General features: G+C 42.0%; 1 protein-coding gene across 2 annotated transcripts; it reads right to left on the reverse strand.

Annotated features, from left to right (window-relative positions):
- Positions 1-4,337: 4,337 nt before the first annotated feature.
- On the reverse strand, positions 4,338-23,837 carry ASNS (asparagine synthetase (glutamine-hydrolyzing)). 2 transcript variants are annotated; one of them, XM_074574732.1, is made up of 12 exons: positions 23,675-23,837; positions 20,482-20,764; positions 17,430-17,667; positions 15,762-15,947; positions 15,343-15,444; positions 13,048-13,175; positions 12,139-12,265; positions 10,649-10,755; positions 10,208-10,308; positions 7,629-7,710; positions 7,214-7,369; positions 4,338-5,839 (listed from the first exon to the last, which is right to left on the reverse strand). In XM_074574732.1, exons 2-12 carry the CDS (start codon positions 20,728-20,730, stop codon positions 5,630-5,632), a joined length of 1,686 nt encoding a protein of 561 aa, XP_074430833.1. In that variant the 5' UTR covers positions 20,731-20,764; positions 23,675-23,837; the 3' UTR covers positions 4,338-5,629. The 2 variants fall into 2 exon arrangements, with proteins under 2 accessions (XP_074430833.1, XP_074430832.1); XM_074574731.1 differs by having other exon boundaries at positions 20,482-20,749; positions 23,675-23,733.
- Between the last annotated feature and the right edge of the window lie 376 nt (positions 23,838-24,213).

Below are 24,213 nucleotides of genomic sequence, written 5' to 3' on the forward strand. Positions count from 1 at the left end.
TCACACTCAAGAGAGATGGGAAGCCCATCGCATTGTCCCTAAACTCCATGTTTAACCCCTAGATCCCTGTGGTTTTTTTCCTGCCAGGGAGAAGAAAGTCCACCTTCCCACCTAAAACTCCAAGATGAGATTATTTCATCAGTAGTTGGGAGATCTTCCATAAAAACTGGCCAGCACAAAAGCAGCCAAGTAGGAAGCCTTGCTAGAGAGTGGCAGATACAACCCTCCAGGACTGCATGTGAAGGAGAGCGCAAAGGAGACCACACGCCACCAAGAATGAAAACTGTCTGAACTCTCCTGGTCATTCCTCAATTTACCTTCACATCATCCTTCTGAGAGTGGGAAATAGCTGCACTGGAAAGGGCAGAGAGGCTTAAGTGCTTTCCTCTTGCTCATTAAGGAAGCTTTCATTAGAGCGAGGGGTTGACCCCAAGTTTTCTGTCCTCTTAGAAAATTGAAGATGGCTCAAGAGCTGTGCTGAGAGTGGCATTTCACTGTGCCTCACAAAATGATGTGTTATTTCAGAAAACAGAGCTGGTGTTACAGTACACGTACGCATATTCCCATTCCTAATGACCTTTCAGTTGTTAAAGCATCTTTTCCATGAATAAGTTACCCACTGCAAAGAGCAGGCTGTCACGCCAGGTGTCACGCACACCATGCTGGAGCGGGGTGGCTGCAATGGGCAAGGGGGTGTATGACATGATGACAGACACAGCAGAGAAGCATGTGAGTCTAGACAGGGAGTTTGAGGATATACATGGATGTCCCATACCTTATCCTTGACCTCAGTACAATTCCTAACCCTGGCATCATTGCCACTTTTTCTGTGGAAAAGGAGGCAGGACAGATTTTCCAGGGTGGGGAACCACAGACAGCAGAAGCTCCCGGTTGCTAAGAAAATAAAAATCCCAGCAAGTGAGTGATTAACAGAGATATAACAGCCTGTCATCCAGGAGAGCGTGGCAGGGGTGTCACAACAGATGTCTCACCTTAACCTAGGAGGCCGTCTCTTGTGTTTTGAAAGTAATGGATGACACCCACCATATGGACCTCTCAGCTACGCAACATGAGTGCTGCCAAGGGACAGCAATCCTCTGACGGGCACCTCCGCTGTCTCCTATGCTGGCTTCTGCATGAAAAATTTGTACTGACTTAGCATCCATAAAACTGGAAATTCCCAGACACTGCTCCACGTAGACTCACCCTTCAATGCAGACATGTTGGCTAGAGGCAGTGAAAATTTTTTAAATTTGGTGAATTTTAAGGCAGCAAATTTTTATAATTCACAACAGACATCATAGCTTTTGTGAGACCTCTGCATTTGCAGCTTGGATTCCCGTAGCGCCAACTCAGCCCGGGCAAAGCCTGCGCCATGTGGGTATGAACAGGACCAGCCCCAGGCACCAGCAAACTCACCAATATCCTACGTGAGCAGAAGATGGCACTTCAGAACATATTCTTGAAAGGCAACATAACGAACTCTGATGTCCGCAGATGGCAACCTGTTTATCCACGGCACATCTTCCCCATGCTTCCTTACCAACCCCATTTCAGCTGGAGGAAACAATCAGACCCTCCTGCCCTGCCCTCCCAGGCTGCCAAAGGAGTTCCAATTAGTGTCAATTGGGATAATAGCTCTATTTGCATTTTTAAGCTATTATTAGCAAGTTGTCAGTCAGCCAGTAATTTGTATCAGTTTGGAATAATGAGTATTTAAATATTTAAAAAGAGAACGTTCCTTTCTACCACCCCCTTCCTTTTTGTGCTAAAATAATAATGGTTTTAATCAAAAGTAATTTGTATTCATATACATTTTGCCCCAGGTGTTAAGAGCAGTCTTCAAGAGCAGTGGTGAGAGATGTTAAGTAATACAGTTTATTAATATAGACAACTACTTCCATCCTCAATAGCAGTAGAAACGGAGGCTGCTTTTGCAACCAGATCATTCTGAGTCTCCTCTTGGCCTCTGCAAGATGATTATGGTGTAAGAATTGAAGTAGGTTCCCATAATTTTATGTACCTGAGATTAAAATTCTCTAAAGAACTATTTTGGACTCAATTACTCTATCTTGTCCTTAGTGAAAATTCCTCAAATAAGCACCCTGTACTACAAAAAAAACCCAAAACCCACAAAAAAAACCCAAAACCCAAAAGAAAACACACACACACAAAAAAACCTCCAACCCAACCCCAAAAAAAGGCAGAAGACCTCTCTCCAGAGTGAGCCTGGAGCAGGTGAAAGGTTGTGTTTGTCAAATCAGACAATTATACCACCAGTGGTCGCTGGGGGATGTTGTTTCCTGACGGGGCTCAAGTCTAGATGCCCAGGTACATGCAGTCTGCAGCTGTTCTTCACCACAGGGAGCTCATAAAACAACTGGATGGGCCCTTTACATAAATAAGAAATCTTTCCAAATTTAGATGATGTACTGCATTTTATAATGCGTGTATATATATATATATATGTGTTGGGGTTTCTTTAAATCATTCTTTTGTGAAAAAAGGCAGAGGTATGGCCCCAAGTCTTTCTGATGTGCATCTGTAAAACCTCCTATTAGGACTCATGGTGTTCTCCGGTATGACTATCTGAAATCCTGTGATCCATGTTAATCATGACAAAAATAGGAAAAAAACCCCAATCCCTAACAACTTCAGTGGACTTAACAATCCTCATTCCCCAGCAGGGTGTTATCTTCCATCTTCCCTAGAACTGGCATTTTATATCTGTTCTAATTTCTAATTTTTAATATCATAACTGGTTTTTAATTACTTTCAAATTGAATACTGAATGCCTTCAATACTAATGCATTTAGCTCGTGGCTGCCTGCTCACCTGCAGCACCAGTATGAGAAGCTCTGCACAGTATCTTGTGAGCAAGATCAATTTAACAACATTTTTATCTTCTGCTTGGTTTTATCCATATTCTAATTTAGTACTTATTAAACTCCTTTCCACGAAGCTCACACACAAATCCCACCGACAAGCGTGTCTGAAGAAACAGGCTAAAAGCACAAGGAGAGCAGATGGAGAGCAGTCTTCCCAGGCGATGAAGAGCTCATCTCCGTGGACACCCTAACACCGGCTGCCATCTGCTGGTGAGAAAAATAAAATTAAAAAAATCAGCCCTCAAACTTCTTGATCCAAATTCAAACTTTGACATACTCTTCCTTCCCCGCTGAAGGAAACGTGTCTGCCTGCTGCCTTCCTCAGACACAGCCCCGACCCGCTCGCATGGGAGAAATGGGAGTGTTGGGTGGACTCTACCGTGGGCACCATCGACATCTTCTGTTGTAGCTCATAGCTTGAAAGATCCAAACCTAAGCATACAGCGCAGGAAAAACCTGCCACCCAGCTAGCCTTCTCTTACTGGAAGAATTTCCAGGCAACTAAAAGATGGAAAGTGGCACTACAGAGAGGGGTGGATGAAATACCACGAACAGATCTTGGGGAAGCAGCACGCACAAACCCTGATCAGGTATCACCTCCCCCAGCTGCTGCCCCGACCGACTTGCAAGATACCACGGCAGCATAAGCCACCTCTGCTTCATCCTCCTCAGTCCCTTCTCTCCTTCCTCAAGCTTTGTAAATAAAAAATAAAAATTACTAATTTTTATTTAAGTTAATTAAATTAAAATCATTAAATTTAAGTAAAAACAAATAAAAATTTTGTGCGTTACCTGCACCCAGAGGCAGGCTCATTCGAAACTTTCTAACAACTTTCCTAATCACAGCCTTTGTATCGACTACAATGTCTATGTTTATGCTTATTTCTCCTTCCTTAAAAGAGGGAAAGATCGCAGTGAAAATATCAATAATTTAATCAATCCAAAGCAAAAAAAAATCAAATCACTTAAAAAAAACCACCCCACACTATTTTATTCACTTTGCGAGAACCCTACAGGTTCTCCTCCAGCCCTCAGCAGTCTAAAAATGTGTTGAGCCTATTTTTACTTCAGGCAAATGCCATTTTCTTATCATCTCAGCCTTAGGAAGTTTACAGTGAGTAGTAAATCTTATCTTTACATCTCAGTACCTAGTCAGTATACTCTATACTCCTCTCCCAAGTCAAAACATGCTTTGCTGCTTCAAGGAAATCCAAAGGGACAAGCACATGGCTCTTAAGTAAAGGAGGCTATAGGAACGTATACCTCACTCATCATATATTCATAAATGACTAGTATGTGCAAGTATGTCAAAATATGGCCACTACTGGCCATAGCTAGACAGTCCATGGGCTCCGTGACACCACCAAGAAGTTCAGTAAGGTTTCTGGAATGGAGATTCAAACGCAGAGTGGCGCAGGGGAGAGTAATAAATAGACAATCAGTCATTTTATGAAGATTTTAAACCAGAATTGCTTATATTTTCTCTTTTAAATAACAATCGGCTTTGGTTTCCTAGCCAGGAGGGACAATCAGCTAGACTTCTGTTGTCATAAAGAGCACGACGCTAATCAAGTCAATCTGCAGCACACATGTATGTTTTGACCACCCTTATATTTCAGTTACCTTAAAAAAAAGCAGCCCCCATGCCTAAGTAGTTAATAAAAAGTTGTCCTAGGTAAAAAATCATGTGTTTCTCAGTAGGGTACTAGAAGTTCTTGAGGCTTCTGAAGAAGCTTTTTCCCCCCTTTTTCCAAGCAAGGTGTCTGATCCCATTGTCTTCAGTGATGCTTTGTCCAACTAAAATCTATGGTTAACAGGGTTGGTTCACCACACAGTTGGCCACATGCAGTTGAGCAGCAACACGGTCTGCCTTTTCATCATACAGGTGGAAAAACTTTCACAACAAGTGAAAAATTTCTTAGAATACTTAGTCATGCAACTTCCATCAGACTGATACAAATCACCCGGTGAACACTCTATTTCCAAGAATAATAAATACATTTAAAAACTGAAGCCCTTGAGTTAGAAACAAAGATACAACTCAGCTTCTCTCATCTGTTCTGCTCTTTAAGAGTCACAATATCTTTAGACTGCTTGTATATTTACAAGATTCAAAACAGCAAACTGGTGGCTTTACAGGAACAAGTAAGATTCCCATTCATTTAATTAAGTAACACTCAGCACCACCACTATTATAAACTGTAATAAGCATCTCTGCATAGCTATGAATATCTAAATACCTTTTGTAAATCAGACCAAGGTTCTCAGGAATGCTTAGAAAGACATTCAGAACAGAATAAAATAGACAGACTATCCAAATCCCACAGCCAGGAACACACATCACTAAATAGCTACCGTCAAACTCCCCTCTGCTCAGAGGGCCTGCAGCAGTTTGCATTGCTTAGCCTTAATTCAAGTCCTCAAAACAGAGCTCACATTAAAATATATTAAATGACTGCAAGGCAAACGAATACAATCGAGGTCACATAAGGAACAGAGCTGCCAAATAAGGTAGTTCCCTGTCCATAAAGTATTTTCCCATTAATTACAAAGTTTTGGTACAGCAGGGTGAATTTTTAGTAGTATACTAACCACAGAAAGCTCTTGTTTCCAATAGCATTGTCAAAATGCATCTTAAAGACCATCTAAGCCTTAGGCTTGCATAATTTGTTTAGTTTTTTTAAAGCAGAGTGCATGCAAATTGCTTGCAGCACTTCTATTTGGGGGATTAATTCCACAGCCTATTCTTGGGTAGCCGACTTGTAATGTTTCAATGTGCGAGCAGAAGGATCAGTGGCTTTAACCCATCTTGGCATCCAGTAGTGGGGCAGCCAGTTGCTTCGCCCTGGGTAGTGCTTTTCAAAGATCTGGCGGTAGTAATAACTTTCTTTTGTTTTAGGAGGATTGAAAGGATATTTCTCCGCTGCCTTTTCCAGCAGAAGGTCATCAACCTATAGACATAAGCAAAACTCAAGTTAAGCTGCAAATACATTTAACTTTTACAAGTCAATTTGCTGCGTGTTATAGACATACAAGGATCCACCAACCACTGAAGAGGCCCAAAGGTTTTTAAAAAAAAAAAAAAAAAGAAAAAAAAAAAGAAAAGAAGTCCATTCTAGAGGCAGAGGTTTGTGACAGGTGAATTTTCCTCATAGGGTCCCTTGATCTTTATGAATACATAACTGTATTTCCAGTGCTGTCAATATTTCTCTCTGTGTTATGTGAAGCCCATTTCTCTTTGGGTTACAACCACCTTTGTTAGTAAAGCTCACAAAAACTTCTTTCCTATCCTTCTCTTTGCTGTGCATCAACTAGAACAATGTAAAGCAGTCTTTTTGCCATGTAAGTGGCTTCCTAGTTTTTATTTTCAGCTCACAGAGAGCTGTTGACTCTGCTTGTATAGCCAAGCTCTTAGCAGCACAGACCTGGGATGCACTGGCAGACACCTGCAGTTGCTAATTTGCCTAAGAAAGGGAGGATGAATAGTTGCACCAGTTGAGGCAATTTATAAAGCAGCCAGTTTCCACTGCCAACATGCTGTCTACCTCCTCACCACCATGAAATAAATTTGCCCCTACTACACTAATCCAGGCTCAGTATAGTCAGCACGACACTGTTGCCTGGCTCAACTACTTTCCTGCCTGTGGATATGGAGAAAGAAAATGGGAAACCAGCAGTTGGTGGTAGGACAAGCACTGATCCACAGGCCTGACCACACATATTTCTGTATAAAAGAGCTCTGGTGTAAATTGGGTATTATTCCTTCCTCTTGATTGTTAAACCACCCGTGTACACCAGAGATGATTATCCTTTCTCCAAATCCAAAATGCTGTAAGTCTTCATTGGTTAGCAATGCAAGCAGAGGCTTTAAAAAGCAAAAGGGCTTAGCTAGGCATGGCTGGGAAAAAGGAATGACATAAACAAGAAAGGACATTATAAAGTCACTGTGCTGTTACCCAGCTGCAGAGTAAATTCATGCAAGTGCCTTCAGCTGAAGCATCTGCTTTGCGTGTAACCCAGAAATTGTGTTTGCCAACATACAATCTAATTTGCAATCCAGATACTTAAATGATGCTCATTTCCTTACACAGCCGTTTCTGTCAGGGCCTAGCATTTCTTTCTGTTTAGGATTTCAAATGCCTTTGACCAACTCAGAGAGCTAGAACACCGTTGATTAAAGTTTATCTTGCTACTCCACCATGAAGCTCAAGTTACTGTCATACCCAAATTTATTCTCCCAACTAAGCATGTGAGCTGCCTCCCCTTGGCAGCCATATCCAACACACCTGAATGTGAAAGACAAAAAAAAAAAAGTGGTATTGTACCTGTTGATCAATATAGTCCTGAAGAATAGAAAACCAGGATTTCTTTACTGATGCTATACCATCACTGAAAGCTTCTTTGGGTCTCCAGAGGATTTCTTTGGGAAGCAAGTTGGAATCTTCAAAGGACTGTCTTAAAAGGTATTTTTCAATTCCATTCTGTTTGGAGAACAGCAAACAATGTCGTGAGTCTCAGGAACTGCAGTACGAAGGTCTGGCTTTAAAAACTTGTAAGAAATGTGTTCCTTTCAGAAGGTCTGCTGGAAAAAGGGTTCCCAGTAGCCCAACTACCCAGTGCAATATTTAAAAGCATGCTTGACTTTGGGTAGAGGACTTAAACATTGAATTCAGTAATTTGGTCATGCTTAGAACATGTATTCGTAAGCTTACACTTGAGTCCAACTCTAGTTTTACATACCTTTGGGATTCGCAGTTCTGCTGGTAGAGATAAATAATAGGAAGTAAACCGATGATCCAAAAATGGGACTCTCAGTTCAAGACTAAACAGAGGAAATAAATATAAAAAAAATACTGCATCAACTGGACAATACCATCTACTTATGAATTCCATGACAGTGAAGCTTTCCCTGTCTTTCACATAAACACAAGCTTTTCTGCTTTTACTTAGAAGAAATTTCAGTTGCATACTCATGATTATCTGCATTTAATTCATCAATTTGGAAAGTTTAAGTATATGGTCTGCACAGATTAAATAAAGATCTCGATGATTTATGATGCCATCTGCTGGACAGCTTCTAGTACAATGAATTTAAAGACTACAGTCAGGCAGGATTTGCAACAACTGTTGTTCCATGTAAGCAAAAACACATTGAAAAAAAAAATCCTGTTGCCCCCAGGGAACTACCAACTTGCTCACTGGGATTTGCATCAGCATTTGTAAAGACGTCACAGAAATAAGTAGGGATTTTTCCACATTTCTTTGTGTTTTCAAGGAACAATGAGAAGGAGCCCGCATGGACACCATTAAGCTATTGGCTACCAATCCTGCAGCATTCACACAAGTTCTCTCCTATACCAGTGGCAGATATACACGTACCAAGCTGTCCTCCGTACATTCTCCTATGCATACCATGGCTTCTAAGGACACCGAAGGCAACATATAAAATTACAGTAACTGTGTATTTGGTAGGAAGAACCCCTCTCAGTGTGCTTCCTCAAGAGACATTATGCTGCCCAGCTTCAAGTCAAATGGGGATGTTATACTGCATTCTAGTAATTTCATTGTCTCTGTAACTTCCCCTCTGATAAAAAAGCTTCAACTATTTCAAGTAATACCCACCTTACCAAAAAAACCCTACAAACCAGTATCATCATTCAGCAATCAAGTACTGACGCTCAGTTTCCACATATACTGACAAGATTTGCATAAGATTTGCATTGTAAGTCTTTCCCTACCTTTTTTTTTTTTCCTAACCAACAAAGGTACTTTCATGATTTCCTCTTTACTCTTTATTCCTTTCACTTTTCTCCATAAATCTGAACACCTTAAATTCAGTTTTAATTTGTTAATATAAGGGTTCTTTCTTCCTAGAAGTGCTGTGAAGCTGACCCCAGCTTCTCTTCAGGAAATGGCAACTTTTCATAGAAGAGAAGCCAGAGTGTGATATTGAACAGCTTTGAACACGTCGCCAAACTTTTCAGCACAAAACAAGTTATGAGGCAAATGGCAGGTCTCCTCCACCGTTTCCATCTTTTATGTAGGAAAGAGAAACTTAAGAAGGTCATAAAAATCTTGGCAAGTCATTTTGTGGCAGGATCAATACACAGCACAAGTTTCCCAATAGGTAAGTTGTTTGCTTTGCCAAAGGTACCATCTTTTTCTCTACAGCCAGCTTCTCAACAATATTCTCCTTTTAATGAATTAATTTTAATTAATGTATTTCTTTAGTAAAATAACATTATTTTCTGTAGCATACCATCTGGTGATTCTTTGAGGTATTAGTCACACAGACTGTATCCTAACATCTCTTTATTACGGTCAGCAACCCAACTCAATGCACATACTTTTTCAGTATGTTTTTTTAATTCTTCATATGCATGCCAATTATTAGATTCGAGAATTCCTCTTTGTCAAACCTCAAAAAAACCCAAAGTCAATTACAACTTTGCCTTCCCTCTTGAACTCTGCATATTTACATTTCTAATTCACTGCTTCTATAAAGACAAGTAGAATCCCAGACAAAAGAGATTCCCTGCAGCAGTTAGCAACGCAGCAGACCCTACAGTCACAGAACCCTGGATTAAATTTTGCAGCGTGGTTTGCTGTTGCTCAAATTCCTTCAGGCTACAACTTCAACTTCATCTTGACGTACAAATCCCCAGCAGTCTTTTCCTTCAGAATCAAGAGCTACTCTAAGCAGATGCAATAAATCAGGAGGTACTGTAAGCAAACGCAATTAAGAGTCACAGTTTCATTCCTCCTCTATCTTACTGTTCAGAAACAGCACCTAAATCCACTGTCTTTGCTCATCCACTAAAACTTTCTTTGGTAAAACATTGTCCATAGCAATCACAATAGCAAGTTTGTCTAGTAGTGTTTGCAACATAAGTGTGATAGACGAATACTCTGAAGACCAGATTTGCCTGCCCTTTCGACTGCTAGCCGCCATGCCGCACCTCCCACACATTCAGAGCACAGGGACCCAAGCGGCTGTGCATACCTGGAACATTAGCAATGCCTCTTCTGCCAAAGCGGGTGGTGTCTCGAGTGATATTAAGATACAGAGCTCAAACAGAGCATGGGATGCATCCCATTCGCTACTATTACACTGAAGACCAATGACGATCTTAGAGTAGTTTGGACCCAGACAGTAGGAATAAAATTACCCTGCCTCACAATATTCTGAATCACTTAGTAATTCAAACAGCAACAAGTCAACCATTAATTGTTGGAATTTCCTCAACAGCAGCAGAACTTTTAAGATCTCAGACTTTTAAATCACTTGAGTCCTCAGCATCCAAGAAACAACGTTTTACCCGTGTGCTGCAGTAGTCCTGTCTGCACGAAGTACATCAAACAGGTAAAGCTCCTTCAGAAGCCTCTCGCTCTCTTCTGCAGCTTCTTCGGGGGATGGCGCCTGTAACCAGACACATGCATGTAGCACACAGACATAATACAGCTGCACAGAGAGAACCATTATTTGCTGTCCTGTGTTTGAGTTGTAGTGATCACTGAGTCATCTCAGAACTAGCAAAGACATACAAGAAATAACAAACTCAGTAATTTCTGAAGTTTAAAAATGTTATTTTTTTAGGTGATTAAATTAAATCCCTTGCATTTTACACCACCTCAGGAGAAAGTCTCAACAAATAACAGCTGTGACAACTCTCAAACATTACACCTTGAAATCTCAGAGATTTTCTGTTGAAGGGGCGAACAAGCAGCCCAAAGGCTTTCTGTATAAGGAATATATTTACCTTATGAAAATATATATATCCTTGTGTCAGCTCATCTGATCCTTCTCCTGAAAAAATGACCACGCTGTCTGTTTTCTTTCGTATATACTTGGAGACAAGATACATACCTTGAAAAAAAAAAACAACTATAAAGTTATTAAAATACAACTACATGTATGATGCTACATACAGCTCGTAATGGTTTAAATTTAGCATTTTAGAAGTTTCTCTCCTACACTACTTTCTTCTAGCAAACAGCTTATTGTAGCAAACAACTGCAATATGCTAAAATAACGTCTCATTGTTATTCAAAGCTATCAACAGCCACACAAACTAAGGGCTGCAAATATATCTAAACTCTGTACTTACACTTAGCCCTCGAAATATCAGAAAGATGCATGTGTCTGTGATCCTGGGAATGCCGGAGAATTCCCGTGGGAACACATACAAGAGTTGTTCTGACTCAGTTCAAAATTAAGCACATGATTAATTCCAGCACAGTCCTGAACAAACCTTCTAGCTTTGGAGAACAAAACTACCAGCAAAAGTTTCTGCTCAACTTTCTGCCACTGTGGGTTGAACCAGATGAAGCCCTTTTTTCAAAAAGAATTATTAATTAATGAGAATTATACCTTCCCTTCATTACATCTTTCCAAACAATACGCTTCTATAACAAAGTATTAGAGATCTAATGAAAAGGACCTAGTTCATTATTTCACATACCAAGCAGCAATCGCAAAGAAAGGTGCCAGAAGAAAACCTGACTTTATTTTGTAAAGAAACACTTTCAATATTTCCCACTGCAAAGTCCTAGCTTCACATACCAAATTCCACTCAGGGAACTGTGTTTTCAAAGCGATGTGGCCTATTTGGCTTACTTTTTTACAACGCTTTAGGCTGACACAAGATTAACTGGGTAAAACGTCATAGCTGGCATTACACAGAAGGTCACATTGGATTAGGGTTTTTCATTCTTATCAGGTTGGCAACCCTTTGTAAGAAGCTGACGGTGACTTCCTTCGCTTCTCAGAATCAAACATACACTATAAGAAGCCACCTGTCCTGAGGGCACATGTATTACTAGAGGGTGACAAGAAATACTTTTGTATTAAAATTACGCAAGGAATAGGGTAATTGCAATTGTTTTGCTATCGTAACATTCAGTCCTCGGATAATCTGTAAATTTTATCCCTTCATCCAGCGCTCATACTTATCAGAGCAGAAAACCTAGACCTGTAGATCTAACATTTCTTCTTCATACACCTTTTGCTTTTCATCCCAAAGCTTCAGGAACAGCTCTTGACAATTGTTTTCTACAGTCGGTGACTTTGAAACTAATAACTGGTTTTGCCTCAGTGTGGTATCACAGACCAGACTGGCGAGCAGAACTTGGGAGTCACAGTTCCCAGGTTCTGTGACAGCTAAAGGATCTAGCAGATAACTACATGGTTTCACATAAAATTTTATTCAGGCTATATAGAGCAAAAATTGCTATTAAAAAAAAATCTTACCAATTGAAGCTCTTACTGTTGTTATATCATAGGTTTCCAAGGAGAAGATAACCTCCTCTATTGCCTGAATTCCCTCTTCAGAATTAAATATTACTTCATGATGTTCACTGCCTATATGTGCTGCCACCTGTTTGTAAAAAGTCACAATAATATATTGCTTTTCAATTAAAACATTTTATAAACATACATTGTATTTAAAACAGACACATTGAGTGAAAGCACTAGCTCCCTTCTGCCACAGTGAGAATTATGTGACATTAGGCCAAGAAAAGATAATACTGTAGCAGCCCCTCTGACTTGCAGTGGTACATTCACCGGAGAGAACATAGTCTCCCTAATTACAGTGTTCAATCATGATTACAATGGACCATCCAGCTGCTTGCCCAAAGCATAACAAAATCTGTGGAGGCTCTAAATACTCCAGATATTTGCCCTGAAGAGAAAAAGCAGCTCAAAAGCCACAACAGCCTGGATACCTCAAGGGTACGCCAGATGCCTAACAGTTTGTACAAGGCTCTTAATTCAGTAAACTGATGATTAACTTACAATATTTAACATACATACAAACACCATAACAGAGGAACCATAGCATGGAGATCAGATCTACCCTGAAACCCAGAGGCAAAATTGAGACACCACTGTCCTTTTGTTAACAATGCAATGGCAGTCTGTCATGAAAGTCTTCCAAATGCAAGTGAAAATAGGTAAGGCTCAATTACTTCTTTGGTAAGATTGAACTAAGCAGCAAATGTTGTACTAAATGATTTACTGCAAACTGATTTACTTCATAGCAATACATGAATATTCAGTATCACTATTAATACCACACCGCTAATTAATTAGCACCATTAATATACACTGTTTAGCATTCAGCAGCTCAGAACAAACCGAAAGCAACACTTACTATACCTTTCTGGCAGCCAGCAAGTCGGGACTGTTTTCCATTCCAATTGCAAAGGTTTGTAATGGATAACTGAGATTGATTTCTTTCATCAATTTCAGAAGAACAGCTGCAACCAAGCTGGAATCTAAGCCCCCTACCAACAAGACAAACCATTTTGTTAGGTGTTTGACTGCTTTTTTATTTCCCCTTAGGGGCGCTGAATCTAGAGAGCAGAATCTCATGAGTGGGCTTCACTGTTAAGCCATGTGAATCCAAGGTACTTCTTGTTAAGCAGAGGTAAACTGCACTCGTACAAGAGAATCAGACAACTTTACTGGAATAGCTTCAGTTACAGTTGGTAGTACTTTTGGTGTCAGAAGCACCAGTGGAAATCCTTCTTTAAGATACACAGAAAGTATTCTGAAAACATTGAACCACTACAGAATATGCCCCTTCTCAACTCTGCTATAATGGGATTTATTCTCCATTTCAAAACTGCTCTCTATCCTCTCCTTACCCGCACATTTGATACACTACCGACAGAGCTGTGTAAATTTTTTTGGTTTGACGTTTGAATAAAAAAAGAATTAAGTAAAAGAACATTTAGTGTAAGGATTCCACTATTCCCCTATAATTTTTCAAAAGCGTGTTTCACACATTTTGAGTGGAATTAATTTTTTAAATATCACTTAAAAGTGAAAGGGTTCACTAGTGACATTCCTTTTTCTCCCTCCTCTTTCTCAGAGGACAGTGGAAGGATTTGAACAGTTTGGAAAACAAATAAAAAATAAAACCAAAAGATGCACAAGGTGCCCAGATGTACTCTAAGGCTCCACCTTCTTATTCTCATGAGGTAGTTCTGCTAACCCTTGACTAATTCCACTTGCCGCTCCCCTTTGAAGCACTGAGCAAAACACAGCACCTGTTCTCCCACACCTGCCTGCAGTTTTGACAACCATGAGGCAAAATCCTCTTCTTTTTGTTTTCTACAGTCTGTATGTGGTTTTTCAGCTGAGTGCATTAGCATCCATTCCCACCCTGGATTCCCTTTGTGGGCATGCTACCTTGTAAAAAAAAAAAAAAAAAAAAAAAAAAAAAAAAATCTCCTTCTGTAGAAATCACATGCAGAGTCTGAGAAAAGCAGAGCACAGAAATCAAACTGAGTGCTTAGGATACGGAAATCAGGGAAATCAAAACCTGAGTTTCCACTGTGAAGTTGCAGAACTCCCACCATGATTGGAAAAGCACTTCTCCAACAGCGATGCTCCAAGCATACTCAAAATTGTGAAGCACTGAGATAGTCTGGTATTATACCAGCACGGGCACTTAGCTTTACCGGTAATAAATTCTGCATGTGCATCTGAGGAGCTGCTGACTGCCTTCTAATTTGATATCTGAAATTTGGGTTTTGAACAGGCCTTTTACTGGAGCTGGGATCTTCCAGCTCTGCATATCTTCCTGTTTCATTTACCTCCCTCCTACTTTTTATGCCACAGTAAGGAAATGGTCCAACAGTATCTCCTAGTCAGTTCTCTCTCATTCAAATGCACATTTAATAGGGTTCATGATAAATGAATGTAATTACAGCACACGCATGAACAGCACATCAGAACTCTAACCACAAGCACAAAGTGCGACAAAACCACAATAAATAAAATGTCAGTCCTGTGACTACAAAGCCTTACTTCTGTAAAACACCTCTGTAACAGTGATCTGCTAACCACCAGATCACACCACCGATCAGCCAATTCAGTGCACAACTCCCTGTACCACAAGCTATTACCTCACCTGAAAAAAGAGACAGTGTAGCAAATAATTTTGGTCCAGATGCTTCCCTGTAATTTGGTAAATCAAGGGCAGACTAGGATGGAGGCTAAAGCAAAGAAGGTGACAAGTAAGAACTTAATTTCCTCCTGCAAGCTGAACATGTCAAAGTCTTTTTCCATGTTCACTCAGTGCACAGTGAATGTAATAATCACATTTTCTTTTTAGACACCAACCTAAGCATAAATCTTACATGTTTAAGAGTATACTGGGTGATTTTTCAATAAGAGTACTGTACTTCTTAGTCAAAAACGATCAGTGTCTCAACAAGCCAACATACCATCCCAGAGTAAACTTTAAAAGCCTAAGACTTTCAAGATACTTATAAACTTGAAAACTTTATCGCAAACTAGAAAGTTCTCTGTAACTGAAAAGCAAATGAAGATTCAGATCACTTCAGGTACATCACAGCAGAACAGCTAGCATACTTTCCTCTAACTGGTAGATTATGGACAAAAGACAGCGAAGACACAAGAATTGTGATTCTTGCTACTTACCTGACAAAAGACAACCAATCCTTCTGTGAGCCATCAAACGTTTTCTAACAGCATTTTCAAACAGAATACGGATGTTGCTTTTCACTGTTTCAAGATCAAAGCCTATCCAGGAATGAAGAGGGGAAAAAAAAAAACAAACAAAAAATCCAAGAAGCGTTACTTAGACTTTGCTGGACTATGCGATTAGGAAAACAAAGATACTTGTCTGAATTTCCTTTGATACGGAGGGCATGCAAGTTCAAATACCTTTGTACAAGACTGCCTACAAGAACAATTTTCAAGTTCCTACGTTATAAAGGTTCTTCAACTTCTTTTTCTAATGGCACTTTTTTAAACCAATCAATGCAAATTTTATATTCAAATAATATAATTTTTTGCACTTTTTAATTGAATAAGTAGCAAATGCTTCACTGTACTACCTGAAGGCAGAGTTTCCACTGTATCACACGCAGCATGGAGTGGTTCATCTTTATAGCTATGAAATTTTACTAGTTCCACTGATGCAACCTTTCCGGAGGGCTTTAAATCCAACACTTCATAATGACCCGGGAGAAACGGTTCCACTTTAGAACATAAGGATGTTGAATGCTTTAAGTTGATAAGTCCTATGGATAAAATGGGAAAAAAAGGTCAGAGTTTTTAACCTAGGATAGTTAAGTATACCTCACTCAACAGCCTCTGTACTAAAACTATATACAAATATTTTCTCCAGATCCTAAGTCTGGTATTAAAAAAATATCATTTTGAGTCCGAGTCTGCCCTGGCTGGAGCACGATTCTGCTTCTGGCACGTTGCACATATAGATCTGAGCCATTTCAAGCTGAGGCAGATAACAGAGAAAGGAAGCCAGCAAGTTTTACTAATTGGTAAGTAGCAATTTATTCCTGTGAGCATTAAGACCATCACTTTTCTAACTGACATGATGTCCAGGTGTAACACACTTATAAGAATTCAAGTGACAGTTAATAGCTGACTGTATGTAAAATTAAGTGTAGTCAAGCTAACAAGGGGTTTGTAATAAAACTACATCACTGAAGTGATTGCTTAATTGAAATTAATGTAGTGATTTCACAACTCCGTTTCAAACGGATCTACACCACTGCCAATGAACGCCAAGAATCAGACTTGTAGCCAAACCTCATTTCCATTCCTCTTGTGAAAGAGGACGTTTTGCACCCGCTGGTCACCTGGGTGCCCATCGAGGAACTCCACAAAAGAGATACTGAATTGCTGGTAGAGCGGGACCAGTAATTCACTGTGATGGTTACAGGACACAGTCCCTACAATACTCACTTCCCTTAGTGAATTCCCTTCACTTCCACTAGTGCTAGTACTTAGTACTACTATTAGAGGAGTCAAATTACATTGCAGTCTGATAATAAAATTGATATACAGTAAATGGGAGAGACACAAGTAATGGTGAAAGTCAATTTTAGCCAAAGTGTATTTTAGGCAACAAACTCTCTTTTGGCACTGTTTGGATTTTTTTCTCCAAGTGTCAAGACTAGAGATAATTACTTAAAAAAAAAAAAACAAAAACAAAAAAAACCACAAACCAAACAGGGTAGTGAATGTGTCACCTCAAAGGACAAAAAACATCATCAAATAAAATAAGTGTCACTAGAAAATTACCCAATACTGCAGGAAATTTCAGGAGGGTTTTAAAACTCTTGGCTTTTACACTTTAGCAGTTCTTGTGGCATTATTTCCCCGTTCACCATAGAACACCAGGAAAAAATTCTAATATAATTTATCATAGCATAAATCTAGCCTAACTTTATAGTCTATGTTTAACTTTGGGGTAATGTAAAACATCTTGGGCTCAATACTGCTATGAGTCCAGAACACAACGAATTAAAAAATTAAATAAGGAGGTTATTTTAGTGCTATTAAGGACAATTAAACATCTTTACTGTCTGTGGCTTTTGTTTTAATGATGTGTAGTTCTTATACTACTAAATACAGTTCATTTATTACTGAACTTACAGTTAACTTTCTCTTCACACTTAGAGGAAAAGCCTGAAAAAGAAGTTTTGTGTCTGAAAACAATACAAGATTAATTAGGCACTGAACACAACTGGTTTTACCTTTTGCCTCAGAACAGACACCCAGAAATCCATCATCAGTCAGCACCTTAAACAGTGGTCTGACTCCATAGGTATCTCTCGCCAGAAACACTTTTCTGTTTGCAGTGTCCAGAAGGATGAAAGCAAATACACCATCTAGCATGGATGCTGTCTGTTCGATTCCTCCTCTGTTGTAAAGATGAAGGATAACTTCACCATCCACTAACGTTTGATATTCAAATCCAAACTGCTTCTGCAACTAAGAAAAAATAAGAACATGAATAAGCATTTGCAAACATTGACTGCTTATTAATTGAAAAAAAACGATGCCATTCATGTAATTGTTTAATAAGAAAACTAAGGGGTTTTTTGCAAAATCACGGTTCAAAAGTTATATAAACACTTCCGTCAAAGAAGGAAATTATACTTTTGTGTTCAAAATATTATCCGGGATCATCTCTCAGACAATGTAGAGTGACTCTGCAGTTTTAAGCAATTCACATTCTGGCAAGTTTTCAGGGATACATTTCTATCTTAGGATGTGAAACTGCAAACCCATGACCCTGGTCCTCAGAAGCATGAGCCTCCCCATCTCCTACAGACAAATGGCAGAAGCAGGCAACCACTGCTTCTAAAAAACCAACTCAAAACAGGACCAGAAACAGAGACATCATTAATTGTAGTCTCAAATCACTCCGTACAACTTTCTTATCACATAATAATGACATTTAAATAACACACACACACCCCTGCCCCAAAACACACAGACACTGGCAACATCACTGCAGAGTAAAGTACTTCATAAATAAACTTTGGTTTACTTAAGCAGTCACTGCAATTCCACTTTTTTTAAGCACAGAGAATTTCCTCCTGCCTAATCTTCCTCCATTCCTCAAACTAACCTTTTCACTCTGCCTATCCAGATGGAGTGGGGGAGGAAGAAATTAGCTGTCAGACTTAAGTCAGATCAAATATTCTTCATGTTCTTGTGGTGCTACTCTTAAAAGTTCTTTCAATATCTACCACACAGGGGGAAAGAGGGTGTTTCAATAAAACACTAAAAAAGCCAAGAAACCCCACAAACCCAATGCTTTGGTATTTTAACAAGTAATTTGGTTTTAATTGTTATTTATGGGGCAAAGTCTTGCATAAAATTGAGTCAATATTAAAATAACTAAGTCACTGCCCTAAACAAGACGTCTGTTTCACCAATGACCCTTTCCTAGGTAGGTTTCAGCCACAAGCCTGAAAGAAAAATCTCTTTTTTAAGAGAGAGGGTACAAAATGTAGTGAGAACTGAACAAAGTCTTGCTGATGGCAATGCAAGTTTTGCATAATTAAATTTCCCTTAGGGTTGTGTGTGTAGCATAACCGAGAGTAATTCTTACTGCTTTCAATAGCAGAAAAAACAATGCAAAATAGAAAGTATTACAGACCGTTGGTACAATACATTTCACATGGATTGCAGGAAAAAGCGTATCTCACATTTCAAACAGACACTTAAAGGCTGGAAAAAAAAAACTTCCCAATGACGCTACTGATATGATTGACATCACCAACAGCAGCCTAATTATGACTTCAAAAATGGGATATTAGAAGTACTAAGACATTTCAGACTATTCATATGTTTCTGATATTACCATGCTCAGTTTATGATTCATTTTAAGCATTCGCTTTCAGCATGATTCAGAAACAGTGAGAATTGTAAGCTGCTTTATATGCCAAATCTGGATGAAGGAATCACTTCCCCTTACAAGCAACACAGGTGGCATGGACATCATTGGGGTGCATTAAAAAGAGCATGGCCAGCAGGTCGAGGGAGGTCATCCTCCCTCTCTGCTCTGCCCTAGTGAGGCCACATCGGCAGTACTGTGTCCAGCTCTGGGACGCTCAGAAAGACAAGGAACTACTGGAGAGAGTCCAGCAGAGAGCTACAAAGATGGTCAAGGGACTGGAGCACCTATCATACAAGGAAGAGCTGAGAGACCCGAGTCTGTTTAACCTGGAGAAGACTGCGAGGGGATCTCATCAATGCTTATAAATATCTAAAGGGTGGGTGTCAAGAGGATGGGGCCAGACTCTTTTCAGTGGTGCCCAGTGGCAGGACAAGAGGCAACAGGCACAAACTGGAACACAGGAAATTACGTCTGAACCTAAGGAAAAAATTCTTTACTTTGAGGGTGCCAGAGCACTGGAACAGGCTGCCCAGAAAGGTTGTAGAGTCTCCTTCTCTGCAGATATTCAAAACCCGCCTGGATGCATTCCTGTCCAACGGGCTCTAGGTGAACCTGCTTTGGCAGGGTGGTTGGACTAGATCATCTCCAAAGGTCCCTTACAACCCCTGCCATTCTGTGATCTCAGCACAGGGACTGAGGCACACAGACGATGTTCAACAGCAGCATCACACCCATCAGGGACATTCAGATGCTTTAGGAAGGAAGTACAGAGTTGCTGCTTGTTCTGTACCCAAGAGACTTGCCTAGGTGGCTCTCAAAAACCCCACAAAGTATCTGCCTTAATCTGCAGACACCTAAGCACTTTAGTCCTTGCTAGTGCTTGTTGCTTCTACATAAATATATAAGCATGGATGCTATACATTAATATATTGCAAGTGACATATTCCATCTAGATTGACACACAGAAATGAAAATGCAATACTTTACAGTCTGCAGAACAACCCAAAATTACTGAAGAGCAGGACAGTCTAAAAGCAGCTGCATTATGAAGGGAGAGGAGGGAAATAAAGAGGCTCGGAATTCCCCTCCCCAAGAGAAAAATGAAGAATGCATCTTTATTTTAAATTGATCAAACCTGAAGATACAAATGTTCCCCTTCCTGTCAATTAAAAAGTGATTTTTCAGTATTAAAGACTAAGTATGCTACAAAGATCCACAGCCTGTCCAGACAATTTACTTTCTTTTAAATACTAGTCATTTGATAACTTTCTAATTTTTTTTCTGATATTCTAATCCACCATGTTTTGAAAAATTATGAACATTTGCCGGTTTCAAAATGAAAAACAAAAAAAAAAAAAAAAAAAAGGAAAATACCGTATGATCCATACAACACTTACCTGTTTGAAATTGTAGATTTCTCCATTGTAACACAGCCACAGATACGGGAATTTCTTCACCCGGATAGGCTGCATGCCATATAACTGATCAACAACTGCAAGGCGGTGGAAACCAAAACAACAGTTGATGAATCCATTGACGTTCTCAAAACGAAACGCATCAGGACCTCTGTGTGCTATCTTCATGGCACTTAGACACTGGACAGAAAGGCATTCATCACTCCCAAACAGGGCCCAGATACCACACATGGTGAGGCTGTTGATCTACCTGAAAGCGGAGAACCTGTTCAATAAAAACGTGAATGTTGTAAGCAAGAGCAGACACCTAGAAAACACAGATAACAAATGCAGACTATTAATTGCTTAGCTATCAAGAGGACTGATCAAGAGAATAGCAGACTTTACTAACATGAGGTAAAACCCAGAATATGACAAGCAAACTTTGGCCAGCAAGAAATTAGGCTTAAGTTTACCTTTAGATACATCAAAGTTGTCTATGATTTCTTTATAGAGCACAAACAAAACAAATCGTTACCGAGCATTGGGTATGATCTGTTGAAGTAACATCATAGAAACTGCCCTCAGAGCGCAACAGCTCTCCATCCCCAGGTGTAAGAAATCAGGAAAAGAAGGCAAGAGACCAGCATGGCTGAGTCGAGACCTGCTGGTCAAACTAGAGCCCAAGAAGGAAATGCACAAGCAGTGGAAGTAGGGACAGGTAATCCTGGGAAGAGTACAGGGACGCTGCCCGGTTATGTAGGGACAGGAAAGCCAAGGCACAGCTGGAACTGAACTTGGAAGGGGGCACAAAGAATAATAAGAAGGGCTTCTACAGGTACGTCAGCCAGAAAAGGAAGGTCAAAGAAAGCATACCCCCACTGATGAGCAAGACTAGCAAACCGGTAACAACAGACGAGGAGAAGGCTGAGGTACTCAACAACTTTTTTACCTCAGTCTTCACTGGTAAGTGAAGGCAAGTCCTGCCTGACCAACCTCGTGGCTTTCTATGATGAAGTAACTACATCAGTGGACAAGGGAAGAGCTATGGATGTCATCTGTCTGGAATTCTGTAAAGCCTTTGACATGGTCCCCCGCAACATCCTTCTCTTTAAATTAGAGAGGTATGGATTTGATGGGTGGATTGTTCAGTGGATGAGGAATTGGCTGGATGGTCACATCCAGAGGGCAATGGCTCAATGTCCAGATGGAGATCGGTGATAACTGGTGTCCCTCAGGGGTCTGTATTTGGAGCAATACTGTTCGATATCTTCATCAATGACACAGACAATGAGATCGAATGCACCCTCTGCAAATTTGCAGACAACAGCAAGCTGAGTGGGGCAGTTGACACACCTGAGGGATGGGATGCCACCGAGAAGGACCTGGACAAGCTCAAGAAGTGGGCCCACGTGAACCTCATGAGGTTCAACAAGGCCAAGTGCAGGGTCCTGCACCTGGGTCGGAGCAACATGGACCTGTTGGCGCAGATCCAGAGGAGGGCCACAAGAATGATCAGAGGGCTGGAGCACCTCTGCTATGAGGACAGGCTGAGAGAGTTGGGGTTATTCAGCCTGGAGAAGGGAGGGCTCCTGGGAGACCTTATTGAAGTCTTTCAGCACTTAAAGGGGGCTTATGGGAAAGATGGGGACAAACTTTTTAGCAGGGTCTGTTGCGACAGGGCAAGGGGTAATGGCTTTAAACTAAGAGAGGGTAGATTTAGACTAAACACAAGGAAGAAATTTTTTATAATGGGGGTGGTGAAACACTGGAACAGGTTGCCCAAAGAGGTGGTAGATGCCCCATCCCTGGAAACATTCAAGGTCAGGCTGGACGGGGCTGTGAGCAACCTGATGGAGTTGAAGAAGTCCCTGCTTATTGCAGGTGGGCTGGACTATCTGACCTTTAAAAGTCCCTTCCAACCCAAACTATTCTAGATCATCTCAGCAGAAACGTTAACAGTCCTTTTGGTTTGCAGCCTTTCAGTGTATAAAGGGGCCCTAAACCAAAGATGGAGAGAGGCTTTTTACCAAGGCCTGTAGTGACAGGACAAGGGGCGAGGGTTTCAAACTGAAAGAAGGTAAGTTTAGACTGGACTTCCCCGGCACCATGGGTGGCCCAGATCACAGAATCACAGAAGAGCAGGGGTTGTATGGGACCTCTACAGATCATCTAGTTCAACCCCCCCCCACCAAAGCAGGTTCACCTAGAGCAGGATGCACAGGATCATGTCCAGGTAGGTTTTGAATATTTGCAGAGACGGAGACTCCACAGCCTCTCAGGGCAGCCTGTTCCAGTGCTCTGGCACCCTCAAAGTAACAAAGTTTTTCCTCATGTTGAGATGGAATTTCCTGTGTTTTAGCTTGTGTCTGTTGCCCCTTGTCCTGTCACCAGGCACCACTGAGTAGAGTTTGACCCCATCTTCTTGACAGCCGCCCTTTAGATATTTATAAGCATTGATAAGATCCCCTCTCAGTCTTCTCCAGGCTAAACAGACCTAGGTCTCTCAGCCTTTCCCCATGAGAGGGGCTACATTCCCTTAATCACCTTTGTAGCCCTTGTAGCTCTCTGAGCCCTAACGCTAACGGTGGGCTGAAGCTGGGGACCTACAGGTCAAGCGATGGTGCTGGGGACCTCGGCTTCAGCCCCAAGCCATCACTGGGGTCAGGGTTCTGAGAGCCACAAAGCCCACAGCGCCTGGGACACAGGGGCTGGAAGAGGCAGGCCAAGGGCAGCACGGCCCCGTACCGACATCGCTCCCTCCACAGCTTTCCCATCTGTACCAGCGATGGCGCTGGGCAGCTCAGCCTCAGCACATGGAGACGGGCTTCCGCTCGCTTCCGCTCCCTCCCGCCAGGGCGGCTGCCCCACGCTACTCCGGGGCTCGTCTAACAGGCGACCGCAGCCACCCCGCGACACGTTCCCTCCGCGCCGGCCGCCCGCCGGGCTCCCCTCCACACGGCCGCCCCTTCCCCCGGCGGCTGCAGCATGCCCCGGGCCCGCCGCGCCCCCGCTTACAAGCCGGGGCACCGCACGCCGGCAGGAGCGGCAGCAGGCCGGGTCCTGCGGGCGGCTCGCCTCAGAGGCCACCCGGCGCGGCTGGGCCAGGCCCACCATCCCGGTGGTACCCTCCCGGCCGGCCCTGCTCCGGCGCAGCCCCGCGGCCCAGAAGCTGCCGCCCGCCCGCGTGCCTTACCCCGTCCTGGCCGCCGGCTCAGGGAGAGATGCCGTCCTCGCCGCGGCCGGTGATGAAGAAGGCGGCTCCCGCCGGTGCTGGCTCCACCCCCGCCGCCGGCTGCTGTTGAAACCCGCCGCGAAGTTTCATCATGCGCCTCCCTGTTCTGCTGTCTGGTACCAGCGGGGGTCGGTCGGGGCGTTGGTCCCGGGTCGCAGCCAGTTCCCACACGCCGGGCCGGTGAGGCCTGGTCCGCCCTGCGGCCTTTCCCTGCGGCCCCGGCTCGGGGAGCCCCGCGGCAAGGCTGGAGCCAGATGGCAGGCCGAGAAGTGCAGGGTCTGCCGCCTCCCCTGGGGCGCTGGGAGGAACAGCCTGTGCCATGGGGCGTTGCTGGGGTCGTTGGGCTTGGGAGGGCAACCTGCAGCCATCAGCAGCCCTGTCCCTGCGAGCCCGCCTGGCATTGTACCTGGTGTTTGTAAAGAGCTCAGACACCTGCACTGTGGTTGCCTTAAAGCTGTTCTGTTTGGTTTGGGAGAGGGCGCTTGCACAGCTTACACTTT

The sequence above is a fragment of the Larus michahellis genome, chromosome 2, assembly GCF_964199755.1.
Source record: "Larus michahellis chromosome 2, bLarMic1.1, whole genome shotgun sequence".
NCBI lineage: Eukaryota > Metazoa > Chordata > Aves > Charadriiformes > Laridae > Larus > Larus michahellis.

Excerpts from the sequence above, each read along its gene's own strand:
- ASNS (XM_074574732.1), bottom strand. The coding sequence starts at position 20,730 with ATGTGTGGTATCTGGGCCCTGTTTGGGAGTGATGAATGCCTTTCTGTC. Across the intron at positions 15,445-15,761 it reads AGTGGAAACTCTGCCTTCAG|GCTTTGATCTTGAAACAGTG; the intron begins GTAGTACAGTGA and ends ATTCCTGGATAG. Across the intron at positions 10,756-12,138 it reads AACAGTAAGAGCTTCAATTG|GTATGTATCTTGTCTCCAAG; the intron begins GTAAGATTTTTT and ends TTTTTTTTCAAG.